At 38.6% G+C, this 15,507-nt stretch overlaps 1 protein-coding gene across 2 annotated transcripts; it reads left to right on the top strand.

The window, feature by feature from the left end:
* Positions 1 to 331: 331 nt before the first annotated feature.
* LOC132109561 (inositol polyphosphate 5-phosphatase OCRL-like) lies at positions 332 to 15,190 on the top strand. 2 transcript variants are annotated; one of them, XM_059515740.1, is made up of 24 exons: positions 332 to 866; positions 1,425 to 1,504; positions 5,464 to 5,555; positions 5,740 to 5,778; positions 6,218 to 6,331; positions 6,643 to 6,774; positions 6,899 to 7,106; positions 7,185 to 7,343; positions 7,425 to 7,526; positions 7,720 to 7,834; positions 7,981 to 8,097; positions 8,297 to 8,478; positions 8,599 to 8,710; positions 9,005 to 9,114; positions 9,221 to 9,356; positions 9,430 to 9,540; positions 9,886 to 10,051; positions 10,161 to 10,396; positions 10,938 to 10,961; positions 12,255 to 12,371; positions 12,470 to 12,554; positions 12,915 to 13,042; positions 14,105 to 14,216; positions 14,301 to 15,190. In XM_059515740.1, exons 1-24 carry the CDS (start codon positions 825 to 827, stop codon positions 14,423 to 14,425), a joined length of 2,844 nt encoding a protein of 947 aa, XP_059371723.1. In that variant the 5' UTR covers positions 332 to 824; the 3' UTR covers positions 14,426 to 15,190. The 2 variants fall into 2 exon arrangements, with proteins under 2 accessions (XP_059371723.1, XP_059371724.1); XM_059515741.1 differs by lacking the exon at positions 10,938 to 10,961.
* Positions 15,191 to 15,507: the final 317 nt, after the last annotated feature.

The following is a 15,507-nucleotide window of genomic DNA, read 5'->3' as shown; positions in this document are numbered from 1 at the left end:
TATCAAACAGCCATCGAGGTGGAATTTGGCTTGAATTTTTTATTATCTGAAAACATATGTTCTGGGTAGTAGGCTACTGAAATAATAATATACTTGCAACACACAGAAACATAACGCAAGCAAAAGATCAATATATCCCTTTATTCAGATTTAGCAACAACTAGGCTAATCCGATTAATAGCAGTGTTTTATCAGAAACTATGCAGTCAATATTTAAAAGTGCGTCGTAAAGCGTAGGCTACTGTGTTTTCACCCAGTAATGCGAAAAAGTGGAGCATGTATGACATCCCTGAGCAGTGCATAACACCCTAGTGATGTTGTTGCGTCCGGGACAGCCCGGTGATGACGATCTCGGAACCCATACTTGACCGGTTGTCTCTTGCAACATATTTTACAAACGTAAACCAGAACATCACTCGAGATGTCATTGACCTATTTATGCGACAACACAACTGTCATCAACCGTGATCCCTGTTTAGCCCCAAATTCGATATACACTTATTCAATGGATGTCGTTTTCTCTGGAGTTTAGTGACTCCGTCTCACGAGCTGAATCGCACTCTTACGTCACTTCTGTTTGGAAGAGCGGGTGCACACTGATTGTTTTTCCCCACCCGTGTTTATTCAAAACCCGTTTTGCAAGCTAAATTCTTCCCGAGCAAGCAATCGATCGTTCCTCAAGCTCCCCGGAAGAAAGGCCGGCAGCCCGGCACGCGCGGTGAGGGGTGGAGCCTGGCATCAGAAAACAGTCGCGCCGAGTTGAATGTTAGCCTGTTAGCTAGCCGCCTGACGGCTTTAATTCAACCCATTTAACAACATTCGCGATGGAGTCTTCATTCGGGATATGCGATAGCAAGTGTTTGGCCGTATCCTTTATTTGATAGCTCGGTTGTTCGTTTTCATTTTGTATGGAGCAGTAGCTGTCTCTTTTAAAGTCATTTAGCTGTTAGCCTAACTGTAATGGTAAAAATTTGCCAGTGTATTAAAAGAGGCTACACCGAGTACAAATGTTGTCATTTCAGCTGTCGTTTTCCCTCTTGTGTCAGACAGAAGTTACGCAAGTGTCTCTTGGTACGTTAAGCGTTTTGTTTATCAAAACATACTCGTATTTCTTATTTCTATAACTTGAACATCATTGCGTGACATTGTCACTTGATATGATGTGTCTGTAAGGTAAAACATTATAGATGCAGTTTATTATGAAAATAGAGCTTTTAATGATTTGTATATATATATATCTTGAAGTATGATGGGGATTGCTTTATGACTTACCTAATGAACTTATATAAAGTCCAACAAGTTTTTTTATATTTTGAGGGAGGGAGCAAGCATTGGAGAGCCATGAGGCGTCACACTTTCCACCCTTTTCCCATTCCCTCTGCCTCCAGCTATCCAATTGAATCCTTGACAGTGATTTATTTCAGACCGTTAGAGGACATGTGCTCAGAAATGGACAAAAAGAATCAAGACTCCTGTCCCTGTTAGAGTGTTCTGGACAGTTCAAGTAAGTAGACTCTCTGTTTATTTGATCTCAGTTCTCTATTTCACATTTTACACGTCTTAACTGTTATACTAAACAATGTGTATAATGTGATTAGTTGCAAAAGTTAATTTTAAAGCTTGGGAAACATGAGCATCAGAGCAGCTGTTCAGTTTCTGTCAGACTTGACTGCTCATTCTGTCAGGTGGGTTCATTGCTACTGCCTTGTCTGTGTTATTACATTGACAATTGTGTTGTCGTTTTTGGCATTTTTGACATGATTAGCAACCAAACCCACCAACACAGTCCATCTAATTGCTAGCTATCTGATGAGCATCTCTATCTTGAGAATGCAGCTGGCTTTTAACAACCTGCTATTTATTTTTACATCTGATGGTCTTTACATATAGTAGGATACTTACTAGATATATCTCACTCATTCAGGCTGATGTATGTTATTCTTGATTAGCAGAAAATTTCAAACAGGAAGCGCAAAGTTGGTACACCACAGCCCCAAAAGTAGAAACAATTCACAGGTGAGGTGACATTTAGAGCCTAAAAGCTTTTCATCAGACGTGTTAGGCTCGAAATGTCATGTGGTCAGAACATAAGTATTTTTCTACATTTGGAACTGTGGTGTGCCAACTTTGCTCTTCCTATGTGAAATTCTTGATTGGCAGCCCTGAAAGTTAAGCAATTCTCAGAGATCTTGAATATCTTGAATACATTTCTAACAGTATTTTGTGTGTTATATTTTCATTAAAATGTTAACACATCTGCAAGGGTGTTTTTAATATATTGGCTGAGAAAATGGCTGTAAATTAGACGTCTTTCTGCAATAATTTAGCTCTTTCTATTATTATCCTCTTTTGCAAAATCTTGGAAACACTATCATGGATTTTTGTCTTGTTTTTTTTTCTGTTGGAGAAATTGAGAATGCAAAAATTATATTTGTTGTAGTTTCTTATTCACTGCTGGTTTACCCAACTGTGACAACTTCTGCTTCTGAGAACCCCAGAAATGTGAATGTGAAAGAATTGTGAATTATACATCGCCCTTACTGCTGCTTGCTATAGATGTGAGAATACTCTGTGAAAGATTGTGCAGTGAGGCAGTGTGGCTTTCGTTGTGTGTGGTGGATGCCAGTGTGCTGCCCATTATCCTGCATTCCATCTCGGTGTTCTAGAGCCTAATAAGCCTCACATGAGCACACAAACTCTTTAACTGCATTAAAACTGTACACACTCAGCTAAGCTTTACTCAAAGCTCAAGAACTGACTGGGCAAAAGAGGTCAAAAATGTTATTTGTTGTGTAATGAATAGGTTCTCCTAACAATAAGAACAGTGTACACATTTGATATTTCAGACCTGCATGAGGAAGCGTTCATTGACTGACGCATTAGGCACTAGACGTAAAAGTATGCATTGAAATCTTTTATGCAGATTTCTTCTGCAGGTAGTTATGCACACCTAATTCAACTTATCAGCTCATTAGTAAAAACTTCAAGACCTCAAACATGTCAGATAAGAAACCTGTCAGAAACATGCAATGTTGGGTTTCTCCAGGACCAGATTTGGGAACCACTGAGTTAGAGCAACAAAAGTCTTTAAAGTGATAGTTTACCTAAATATAAAAGTAAATTCACATATAAATATTGATAATTGAGTATAAGAACAAACCTAATTGGTTATTGAGGAAACTTGTGCATGCATGAATAGACAGAATTTTCATTTTATGGTGAACGGTCCTTTAACCTGAACTGCAAGAACATCTTTGTTTAGATCATAGTTGAAAAAAAAAGTGAAAGTGATGTGACATACAGCCAAGTATGGTGACCCATACTCAGAATTTGTGTTCTGCTTTTAACCACAAAGTGCACACACACACACCCGGAGCAGTGGGTAGCCATTTATGCTTTTGGTGCCTTGCTTAAGGGCACCTCAGACGAGGTATTGCCGGCTCGAGACTCGAACCCACAACCTTAGGGTTAGGAGTCAAACTCCCTAACCATTAAGCCACAGCTTCCCCAGGAAGTCCCCATAGGAAGTGTAACCAGCTTATAAAAGTATTTTATGTTTCATTTAGCCTGACAGACCTTTGGGGTAGATAGAAAGTAACAATTTTGAGCTGTGTTTGTCAGTGAAACGTTAGTCTATGGCAGCTTTCATTGTCCAAGTTCCACCCATGAGGCCGTTTGACTGACATGTCAATCAACCAATCACAGTTAGTTTCGTTCATCGTCACGTTTTGAGGCGTGGAAATGTCACCACAATAACAGACTGATGTGTAAAACTCTCTGACATATTTTAAAGGTTCTGTGCTGCGAACTTTAAATATTTCACATACTTTTGAAAATCCAGCATTTATTGATCCTTATAAGCAGTCGTTGTCACAGTTGTAAACACTAGGCTTTCTTCTTTCTTGAGGGGGTTTGGCGCCACCGTATTTTTGTTTCCAGGTGGGACGTTAAAGAACGCGACACACACGTCTCGCGGAAATCTTGTAGAATTCAACCAATCCGATGAGGACTTGGACACTCCTGACATGTTTCCACTTTTGTGTGCCATATGCATCAGACAATCAGCCAATGGTCCGTGGGCATGACTTCTGAGGCTGAGACTAGTGAAGCATTAATGTGAGCGGGTTCCACAGGTTAACGTCAGAGAATAAGGAAATATTTTTGGCAAGATCAGATTATAACCATCATCCCTACACTGGGCTATTATTTGTATTGATTGAATGTGAGATTGCTTAGTAAGTCTAGGCCGAATTTCCCTTGTTCATGAGTGCTGCGTTTCCTGGCAACAGCATGCATTATAGCAATTATTGTCTTCTGAGACTGAATGAGAGGGGCTCACTGGCAGCACAGAGGGGTTCTAGTCTTGCCCCATGCGTTTGCATGGCACACTCAGGCAGTGAAATCTGAAGGTTTTTCCAATAATCCACTGTAATTGAATTTCCCATGAAGCGAAATGGAGGTATGACCACTTTGAGAGGAACCTGATGCCCTGGAGTTGGCACTGTTATTGTCAGAGAGTGAAATATGGTCTGCAATTTACCCGCCAATGTGCATTTAGCTTACTGCATTTCCAAAAGCTTCCCTCTACATTCTGAAGCTACATTTTTGATGAGATAAGATTATGCTGGACCATAGCCGAAATATGAGAGATACAATACCGTTCAAAAGTTTTACAAACGTGTTTGTGTGTGTTTGTAAAATTGTAGCAGTTTCATGAGACAAAAGTATTTTGAATATTTATTTTCTTGTGAGTAAAACGGTCATCCAAGTTGACTGCATAGTTAGACCAAAAAGGAAACACCCCAACTTAACATTTATACCTTCATCAAATGCGGATGCTTTGATCTCATCCAATCATAATGCATATTCAACATGTATGTCCATTTAAGGTGTTCAACTATGTCCTCTAGATGAGTTTCTAAGCATTTCATGCAAATCATTTTGCATTACAAAGTAGTCCGGATGTCTTAGAAACTAAAATAACATTTTTTTTGTCTCACACTTGTCTTGCACACACATACACAGATAGATTTCCCATCATCTCTCACCTCATCAAAAACTCAAGCATATTGCAGCCAATTGAAGCAGGCAGAGACAGTCTAAAGAACACATATTTTAGACAAATTTCCTCCACAAAAATAAAATATATACATTTTTTTGAGTAAACTAAAAAATGTACTAGCCAATGGTGATTCAGTTGCCAAGATGTCTGTAGAGGGTTATGTACATCACACTGTTCTGCATCCTTAACATAAAAATTTAACAAAAGTGGTGTTATTACTTTTTTTTTTTTTTTTTTGAGCATGTTTCTTTGAGAGAAAAAAAGAAATTTATATATATACATACATATATATATACATACATACATACATACATAAAATGACTTTATGAAGCATAAAGAAAGACTTGTGAGACAGGTTATGCATTCTTATGACATTTCATGGATGGATTTCTTGTTATTAGGTTGGATATTCTGGCAAACCCTGAAGCAATTGTATTAAGCCCAGTGCCCCAGCTGTCCATCCCCATCAATAAAAATTTTCAGTTAGTTCGAGGTAAGCTTCTAATGGCTATATATATTTTACAGAAGGACTTTGTAACAGTGTAAATGCATGATGTTTTGAATGATGAAATCTCCTTCTCCTGATCAAATATTTGAAAATCATTTGGTTGTTTTATATTTCCTGGTCCAGTCCTCTTAAAATCTGTCTCTGACTTTTTTTTATTTTCCTATTTTAGAGGCTGAAGAAGCGCTTCTTATTGACATCTCAATTGACTGTAAGTTTTAATTAGCCTTTTGTTTTAAATTCTTATATTTGTTTGATTCATAGCCATTTTTATTTTAGTTTTGTATAGCGTTTTGGGGCAATTACATCAGCACAGAATACAAATCAAGTGTATTTCAAAAATAATTGTTACATAATTTATAGTTGAGTCATATCTATCTGGCCGTAAGGATCTTATTGTAGCAGCATTCAGATTAAGCAGCTCATTGCTACTCTTAATCTAATTAATTAAATTTCTGTAAATTATATGAAATGGTTGGAGTTTATATGCTCTATTTTTTATGTGATTTGTGTACTTTTGCAGGTTTCTTAATGCATATTGCTTTTAATAAATATACAATGATTCACTTAAGCAAAGTGCTTTTTCTAAAGAATAAAATGCTTAGCTGTGATGTCTGGATGTGAATATTTGACAAAATGTTCTTCAACAGCGACGGTACGGATTCATCTTCAAGGCGAGCAAACACCGGAGCTTCTGCTGGAGCTGCAGGATGACATTCACACTCAGTCCTTCTTGCAACATGTGACAAAAGCCAAACAGCAAGGTGATACCCCTGCACAGGATGCAGCCACAAAAATAGTGTAGTGTATTCCTGCCTTTACAAGACACTGTCAGTAATACTTCAAAATTACATAATTTTGAAAAACATAATGTAAAACAAATTTACAGATTTGTAATCAAAGATTTTCATATGTGTTTTATAAGTAGATTGAAAATCATGTCCAGATTAGTAGTAGAGCTGCCCGTACTAAAACTGTGACAATAATAAACATTCTCCACTGCTGAAGAAATTTTGAAAACCATTCACTAATGTGTAAATACATTAAACCTCACTGTTCAATGCCCCATCTATAGCTGAGAAGAGGAGTTTACTGCCCAAAAAGATGGAGCCTGTTGTACCTGTTCCAGTCCCCCCTCAAAGAGGAACCTCCAAATCCACCTCAAATAACATCAGCAATAGAACTTTAGTAAAGCCCTCAAAAACAGGTATGGAAATATAAATAGCACACATAATACATTGGATTACAAATTCAGAAACACCAAAGTCAGTAGTTGCCAGTGAAGGCTTTGTTATTTATAATCCTGCTGGTCTGTTCCTCTCTGTTTATAGACTCCGCCCTCTCAATCGCTGCAGATTTTGGCTTTGAAGAGAAGAACCAGAAAAACCGTACAGTGGCACAACGAGGGGCACCTCCTCCACCACTGCCCCCTCTTCCCCCTCAGAAGGTCACATATACACCATTGACTAATCACGCAGCAGGCCCAACCACCAAAGATAGGCCAGCATCTGCACAGAACTCCACATCTGTCAGAAATGAGTGAGTGCTACTGGTCTTAAATGCAGAAGCCTATAGATTTTCAGCTGTGTTGAACTGAAATGCTGTTTATCGTTACAGATTTCAGTCTGTAGACCGTTCCAGTTCCTGGTCTGACAGCCCGTCCAACTACACCATGAGACAGGCCATGATGGGCACCCACATAGGGTCAAGGGAAGGCTTGCTCAAGTATCGCCTCAGCAAGAAGGAGAAAGAATATGTAGATATTAAGAACTTCAGGTAAATGTAACATGTCTGGAAACGTGTGATTGATTTTATTTAGACTGATTCCTGGTATTTAATTGAGTTGCTGTTTTACAGGTTCTTTATTGGCACATGGAATGTGAATGGTCAGTCTCCTGACAGCAGTCTTGAGCCCTGGCTGTGCTGTGACCCAGACCCTCCAGATGTCTACGCACTGGGGTGAGTGGCAGAACATGAAGTCCTTTTGGAGCATGGGGAAACCTGTTTGAAAACAGTCATTATAGCTGCAGTTTTGTGACTCCAGTGGGACAGGCATAAATATTTCACCCTTAAAAGGTCGTTGTACATTATTAATTGTCCATTTGTATTTTCGTTGATTGTGTTCATATTGATTTGTTCTGTTTTTCTGCAGATTTCAGGAGCTGGACCTGAGCACAGAGGCCTTTCTCTATATGGACTCATCCAAAGAACAGTTATGGGTTGATGCAGTAGAGAGAAGCCTCCATCCTAAAGCCAGATACAAACGGGTGTGTGAACAACAGCTGATTTTTGCTATTCAACATTTAAAATGCAAAGGACAGTCTAGTCTTTCCTGTGGTCAGCTGAAGAAAGTATGTGGTGCTTGTTTTGGTTTCGTGTGAACCTTTAATGATGCTCTGCATCCTGTCTTCAGATCCGTATCATTCGCCTAGTGGGAATGATGTTGGTGGTGTATGTCAACAAGGAGCACAAACGTCACATTCGAGAGGTGGCTTCAGAGTCTGTTGGAACTGGCCTCATGAATAAAATGGTACATTTGAATTTGTAACAATAGGTAGTGGTTTGTCAAAACAGGAAGTACCTTTAGCCTATCGCTTCGCATATAATGTGTATCTTTTATTGTATTTGCTTATGGTGTAATCTTAGAGTGATGTGGATTACAGAAATGACCACAAAACGAATGATATCAGTAGATCAGTTAACCCTCTTTTATTACTCCATTATTATAGGGGAATAAAGGAGGAGTAGCAGTGCGCTTTGTGTTCCATAATACCAGCTTCTGCTTCGTAAACTCTCACTTGGCAGCTCATGTGGATGACTATGAGCGGCGGAACCAGGACTACAAAGACATATGTGCCCGCATGAGTTTCCACCTGCTGGAATACCCCCCTCTCAGTATAGTCAAACATGAGTGAGTGTTATCCAGTGAAGCCATTTTGAAGCTGATTTCCTATGATTAGATAACATAATTTTAAAGCTAATATTGACTCAGTATTTGATTGATTCAGTTGTTATTATTTCCTCTCTTAAGTGTGGTGATTTGGCTTGGAGATCTCAACTACAGGCTATGTTTGCCTGAAGCTGGGGAGGTAAAAAGACTTATTGAGGTAAAAGAGCTACGGAGGCTTCAGGAGTATGATCAGGTGAGACCTTTCAGTGAAGCTACTTTCTTATAATTTAGAATTTTAATAATATTAGTTATTAATATTTTTTTATTAAAAGCTCAAAAGTGAGTTCATCAGTGGTTTTCTTTATGTATGCACTCCACTGTATTTATCATTTTAGGCTATCATTTGTTGCTTCCTCTTTGCTTTTTCTGGTGTGTGTGTATGTGTGTGTATGTGGCATTTCTTTCAGTATTAGCCAAATATAGACTGACTTTCATTTTTGTTCTAAAAGCACTCTTAATAATAGCATCTTCTGTTACACTTTGCCAGCTGAACATTCAGAGAACTACTAAACGTGCCTTCACTGACTTCATGGAAGGGGAGATTAATTTCATCCCAACTTACAAATATGACACTAAATCAGACCAATGGGACTCAAGGTAAAGTTCTCCGAGATTAGGACCTCCTCTTTTATACGTCATTGTTTGATCTCAAAATGAAAAGAATTAGGTTGACACTTCATGATTTGGTATTTGTCATCCACAGTGGAAAGTGTCGAGTCCCTGCCTGGTGCGACCGTATCCTCTGGAGGGGGAGCAGCGTGAAGCAGCTTCAATACCGCAGTCACATGGAGCTGAAGACCAGTGACCACAAACCTGTCAGCGCTCTCTTCAGTATTGGGGTGAGGTTTACTTCTTTCATCATGCTCCAATAAAGAAGTTGAGAGCATCACATTGATTTTATGTGTCCTGCAGGTGAAGATGGTGATTGACCAGCGCTACAAGAAGGTGTTTGAAGAGATTGTGCGGGACATGGACAGGATGGAAAATGACTTTCTGCCCTCTTTGTCCCTTACACGACGGGAGGTGAGTAATGACAGAGAACCCGACAGAGGAGCGTATCCTCTGACAAACTCTCTCTGCATTGATCCACTGGCCTGCCTCCAGGCTTTCTGAGATCCCACTATATATCAGAGGAAGATTGATAATGTTTGCGCTATTTTAGCATTTCTCTGGACAGTGAGTGGATTATGGGCTGAGCACAATTAAATATATCATTGCATCCACATAAATGTTAAGCAGGACATCTGTTTTTTAACATTGATCATAATAAGAAAGGTTTTGAGTGTCAAATCAGCATATTGAATACAGAATGATTTCTGACTAATCAGCTTTGCCAAAAACACATTATATGTGTTCTTTATCCCATAGTTCAGCTTTGAGAATGTGAAATTTCGTCAGCTCCAGCGTCAGAGTTTTCTCATCACTAATGATGGACAGGTCCCTTGCACCCTCGCCTTCATTCCCAAACTCAATGATTCTCAGTACTGTAAGCCCTGGCTTCGTGCTGAGCCCAGCGAAGGGGTACTAGAACCTAGTGAGTATCTCATATGGCATCAAATAAAATGTAAGGCCTTTTTCTTAAAAGATAGTAAAGTGTCCTATATATACTATATATATAGTCTGTGTATTACTGTTTCTTCCAGATGAGAAAATGGAGATCTTCCTGGAGGTGTATGTCAGTAAAGACTCTGTGACGCTGCTAAACTCTGGTGAGGATAAAATCGAGGACATCCTGGTTCTTCATCTGGACCGAGGGAAAGACTACTTCATCACTGTGGCGGGAAACTACCTGCCCTGCTGTTTCGGCACATCTTTAGAGACCCTGTGCCGTATGAAGAAGCCCATCCGTGAGATACCCATCACCAAACTCATAGATCTGGTGAGGCACAGGCCGCAGCTTCAGTTGATTAGATGGATTATAACCTCAGAATGGCTGACATTGCAAAAGCACAGCTGTTTTCTTCCTTTCTTTGCCAGTGGAAGGTCATAACAAACAGCGGCAAGGAATTTTGCTTCCAGATTTTAGATAAGAGAAGACGTTCAGGTTAGACATAATTCTAATTTGAGGCTAGAATGACGAAGTCATGTACAGGAATAAATTTTATGGGATGCAGGTTTTTCAGTAGCAATAGGTCACCATGCAAACCACCCGTGCTTTTCGTAACTGTTCCATTTGCCGCTATATTCTCTGTAATTTAGAGAGTTGCAATCATCTTTAGTAATTTTCTGTTTCTATCTCTGCTGTTCAGTGATTACCTTTGATAGCTGAAAGATGCTAATCTGTGATTATGCAATACTGGCTCTGTGTTCTCACTGATTACGCAATGTTTCTCTATTATCTTATCTCTCCTCATTTCTGTTACTCTTTTCTTCTCTGACTACTTCTTTCCGACCAATCATTCTGGTTCTGCATGACTCAGGGAGAGGATAGCTGCATGGAAAAGGTAAAGTCCATCTTCATCCTCGGAAAAGACTATTATGTTACACAATAGGATAGCTGCAATTATCATGGCCTACATGTGGGATTGAGGGTGACTTTGTCCTGTTATTAAATGTTTGTCCCAGTGTCACAGTGTCTCGATGTGCTTGCCCATTCCTACAGGTCAGCTTGCTGCAGTCAATCTGCTGGTTCAGGCTAATGAAAGTCACTGATACTTGAATCTCTCAGCTTGAATGCTGCCCCTCCTTTTCCCACCCTGCTCACTGCTCACCAGCCAGCGCTGTTAGATTAGTAGAGAGAGAAAGCAGCTCACAGCATGGTGAAACCAGCCTCACAACTCCGTGTTTGTAATTTGGAGTCGACTGTTCTTTGGAGTTGTTTTTGCTTCTGTGGCTCAGCATGAGTTGTATTCTTACTAATTGCATGAGTCTCCTTATATTGTTCAGTGGTGTTGGGGCTGTAACTGTTCTCCATGTAACATGTTTCAGTGTGTGTATAAGAGAGAGGAATGTTATATGTCACCCTTTTTCAAATATCACATGGATGAATTATTATATAATGTGTTATATACTTTAAAGTTTAAACAAAGTGGTTATTCTCCAAGTTGTACAAGAACCATCTTAAAAGACATCTATATTTTTAAAAGCAATTTTCACAAAAGGGTTCAAATAAAAAAAACAACAACATTGCATTATGAATATAAAATAATGTTTCTTGAGCTGCAAATCAACCTATTAGAAAGATTTTTGAAGGTTCACGTGATCCTGAAGACTAAAGTAATGGCTGCTGAAAATTCAGCTTTGCCATCAAGGGAATAAATTACTTTTAAAATATATTAAAATAGGAAACAGTTATTTCAAATTGTAATAATATTTCACACTATTGCATCAAATAAATGCAGCTTTGGTGATCGGAAGAGGCTTTAAAAAATGTAAGCATTTAAAAATCTCTAAACCTTTAATAGGTAGTGTATACAGTATAAGTGAAAATGATATGTTGGTGGTTTCTCTAATATTCAAAAACTTCTTTAAATGATGTTAATTCTGACTGTGACAATTTGAAGAATTTTTTTTATTTTTTTATTTTGGCAAAAAAGCATGCAGTTTCACTTAAAACAAGATAATTTCAACTACCGTAAATGTCAGTGTTTTAAGATTTGAAATGTTGAATACAGTTGAGAAAGAATAGTTCAACAAAAGTATAGGATCTAGTGCTTAAAAAAAAAAAAGTAATGGAAAACCAAAATAGTGGAAAGTGCTACAATATATAGATTGTGATAATTTTCTCGATTTCACAGGAGAAATCCAGGATGAATTTCTTGTTGGACAGTGCAGAAACAGAGGATAAACCTCTGAAGATTCCCAAAGAGGTCTGGTTGCTTGTTAATCACCTCTACACTAAGGCCTGCCAGCAGGTAAACAAAATAAAGCATGAATCCACCAATGATTAACCATCACATCTTAAACTACTAACGAGTTTTCTTTTTTCTTTTTCTTTTTTTTAAACCCACAGGAGGAACTTTTTCAGACCCCTGGCCTGCAAGAAGAGCTACAAAATATTATTGACTGCTTGGACACCAGCATTCCTGAATCCATCCGTATCCTTTCCCACCAAAAGATATACATATGTTTATATATGAAAAGGGCAAGTTTTTCCCAGCAGATAGATTGGCTCTGAGAGTTACATAGCATAGAAATGCTAATGTCTGTCATTTCAGTGAATGTGACCGAGTGGCTCCCTTTAAAACTGCTCTGACTGGCTGAACTCTCCCACATAATTCATCCCTGTGCTGCTGAGAGACAGAGAATGATTCCTCTGTCCTACTGTGATGGTGCTAGAGCATCCCTGGAGATTATGTGTAATTTCTTTTCCTTTTTTTCACTGCCGTATTTTCTCTTCCTGATGCTAAAATGTGCATTCTCACTGTTCACCGTGGTTCTCCTTGACTGTTGGTTAGCTGGCTCTAATCACTCAGTTGCCGAAGCACTATTGATCTTCTTGGAGGCTCTTCCTGAGCCTGTGCTGTGTTATGAACTCTATCAGCGCTGTCTGGAATGCTCTCATGACAGCCGCCTGTGCAAACAGGTAAACATGCATGCACGGCAGTAAGTATATTGGTAGGTTTAAGACTATGTGTTTAATTTGCTATTTGTGGTAGGTCTGGCAATCTATGTACTGTAATGATTATTGCAGTTCCATTTCACAAGCTCTCCTTATGTTTCTGCATTCAGTGTGTTTTGATTCGGATTCATTTGGGTGTGTTTCATTGTCTATTCTGCTTATATGTAAGAAACTGTCTCTCAGCTGTTGATGGAACCTTATACAGAATTAACAATGGGGTCTAAACTATGAAGTTCAATTGCTGTTTTTGATAATCAACAAAAACAAAGAGTAAACTTTAGCATTTCTTTATATATATTTATGTAAAACAGAAGTGTATATAGAGATTTTTATTTATTTTTTTCATTGAAGTTTATACATTAGTTATTAATATGTGACCCTGGGCCACAAAACCAGTCTAAGGGTAAATTTGGAACAATAGCCAAAAATACATGGTATGGGTCAAAATTATATATTTTTTCTTTTATACCAAAAATCTGTTGGATATTAAGTAAAAAAATCATGTTCAATGAAGATATTTTGTAAATTTCCTACCATTAATTTATTAAAACTTAATTTTTTTATTAGTAATATATGCATTGCTAAGAACTTCATTTGGACAACTTTAAAGGCAATTTTCAATCTTGATCTTTAAATCTCAATTTAAAAAAAAAATGTACCCTTATCTTTAATTGTTTTTATTTTATGCTTTTATTCTGCAGGGTAGCATTTAATGACCAAAAGTGACCAGTAATGACAGTCTTTTAAATAAAAGCTGATCTATTGAACTTTCTACGGAAAAAAATGTCATATTATAAAAAATGTTTAAAATTGTAATAATATTTAACCATATTTCAGTTTTGTTCTGTATTTTTAATTTAAAAAAAAATGCAGTATGTATATATAAAATATATACATGTCTCAACCATCCAACCACAAGCTTCCAATATAGAGTGGCTTCCAAAAGTCTGAGTGGAAAATCTGAATTTATTTTAAACCAAGAAATACAGTTTAATGATTAATTCTTTGTTTTACTCTAAATGGCAGCTAATATCTCAGCTCCCACGAGCCCATCGCAATGTGTTCCGCTACCTGATGGCCTTCCTGAGGGAATTACTTAAACACTCGATTGACAACAACCTGAACGCCAACCTCCTAGGTGAGTCTGACTTTCTTAAGTGCCAGCAGACTGCAGACATACAGGTACATTACCGTTGCATCTCTTCTTGTACCTCTTCCCCAGCTACTCTCTTCGCAAGCCTCCTCGTTCGGCCGCCTCCCAACCTCGCTGGCAAACAGACGTCACACGACCGTCAGAAAGCCAGCGACTTCATACTGGGGTTCCTAATGGGAGGCGATGAAGACTGAGGAAGAGAACCGCAGAACGAGTTGTCATGCCTTCTCTCAGAGGTGTTCAGATTGAGCAAAAAGACATTCTGTTTGTGGCTGGTCTTCTGGGAGAAATTTGGGCCACCCTGCACTAAGATGACTGACTGCCTCCATGATGAAAGTTTGACACACAGTTTTGCACAGACACTGCCCATTGGTTACGTTTCGTTATTCTTCTGTTCCTGCTTCAGATGAATAGGTGTCAGTTTATCTCCGTAGTATTAATAACTACACTTTAACACTTACAAACCTCATCTTTTTGACTGTAGCATCTATAAGGCTATGTGCAACCACACTTTCTCTGGTTTTGTCCTCTGGATCAGTGTGCTGTAATGCCAAATCCAATATTCCCGACCAGATTTGACTGAATGTGTTAGATGTGACTCACAGGCACTCAAAAACATGACTTTGTTACACTAAAGGAAAGCTATGTTGACTGCTGCTTCCTGGGTTAAATGCTCCGTCAGAGCACACTTTTCCATCTGTCTCATGCTCTATTCCTTTTCTCCTTCAAAAATGACCTTCACAGAGAATTGTTTCCTACAAGGTGACTTTGACAATTGACTACCTTTTGGAGTGGAGGAGAAGTCTGGACTATGATCTGAATCATGATGAATCAGCTGGTATTGTCCAATGTGGTGTGCACATGTTATTTATGTTTTTCTGTCTCCCACACAGTTGTCCTCAGCATTGGGCATTTGGATGTCCTCCACAGATGAATATAAGTCTGTTATCTGTAAGAAACATGCTCTCCGGTCTCCTCCTCTGTCTGTTATGATGACACAACCACAAACCATAATTATAAGTCACCTTGAATGATGGCAACAAGGGGATGAGGTTGCCTTCATTAGATCTGGACTCTGTCTATGAAATGTATTCTTTTGAGGTCTTTCTCTGTTCTGGATCCTGTTGTGCTACAGAGACGTTAACATTTTAACTGATGTGCTCAGTGGGTCTGGTCTTTTATCTGTCAAGTCTTGTGATGAAGACTGAGTTGTGGTCCTTCTATTTATATGTATGTTAAGTGTTCTACTAACCCAGACTGGGATGATTTTGTGTAC

Source organism: Carassius carassius, chromosome 29, assembly GCF_963082965.1.
Source record: "Carassius carassius chromosome 29, fCarCar2.1, whole genome shotgun sequence".
NCBI lineage: Eukaryota > Metazoa > Chordata > Actinopteri > Cypriniformes > Cyprinidae > Carassius > Carassius carassius.
The sequence above is the reverse complement of the archived record's forward strand: the minus strand, read 5'-3'. Positions and strand labels throughout refer to the sequence as shown.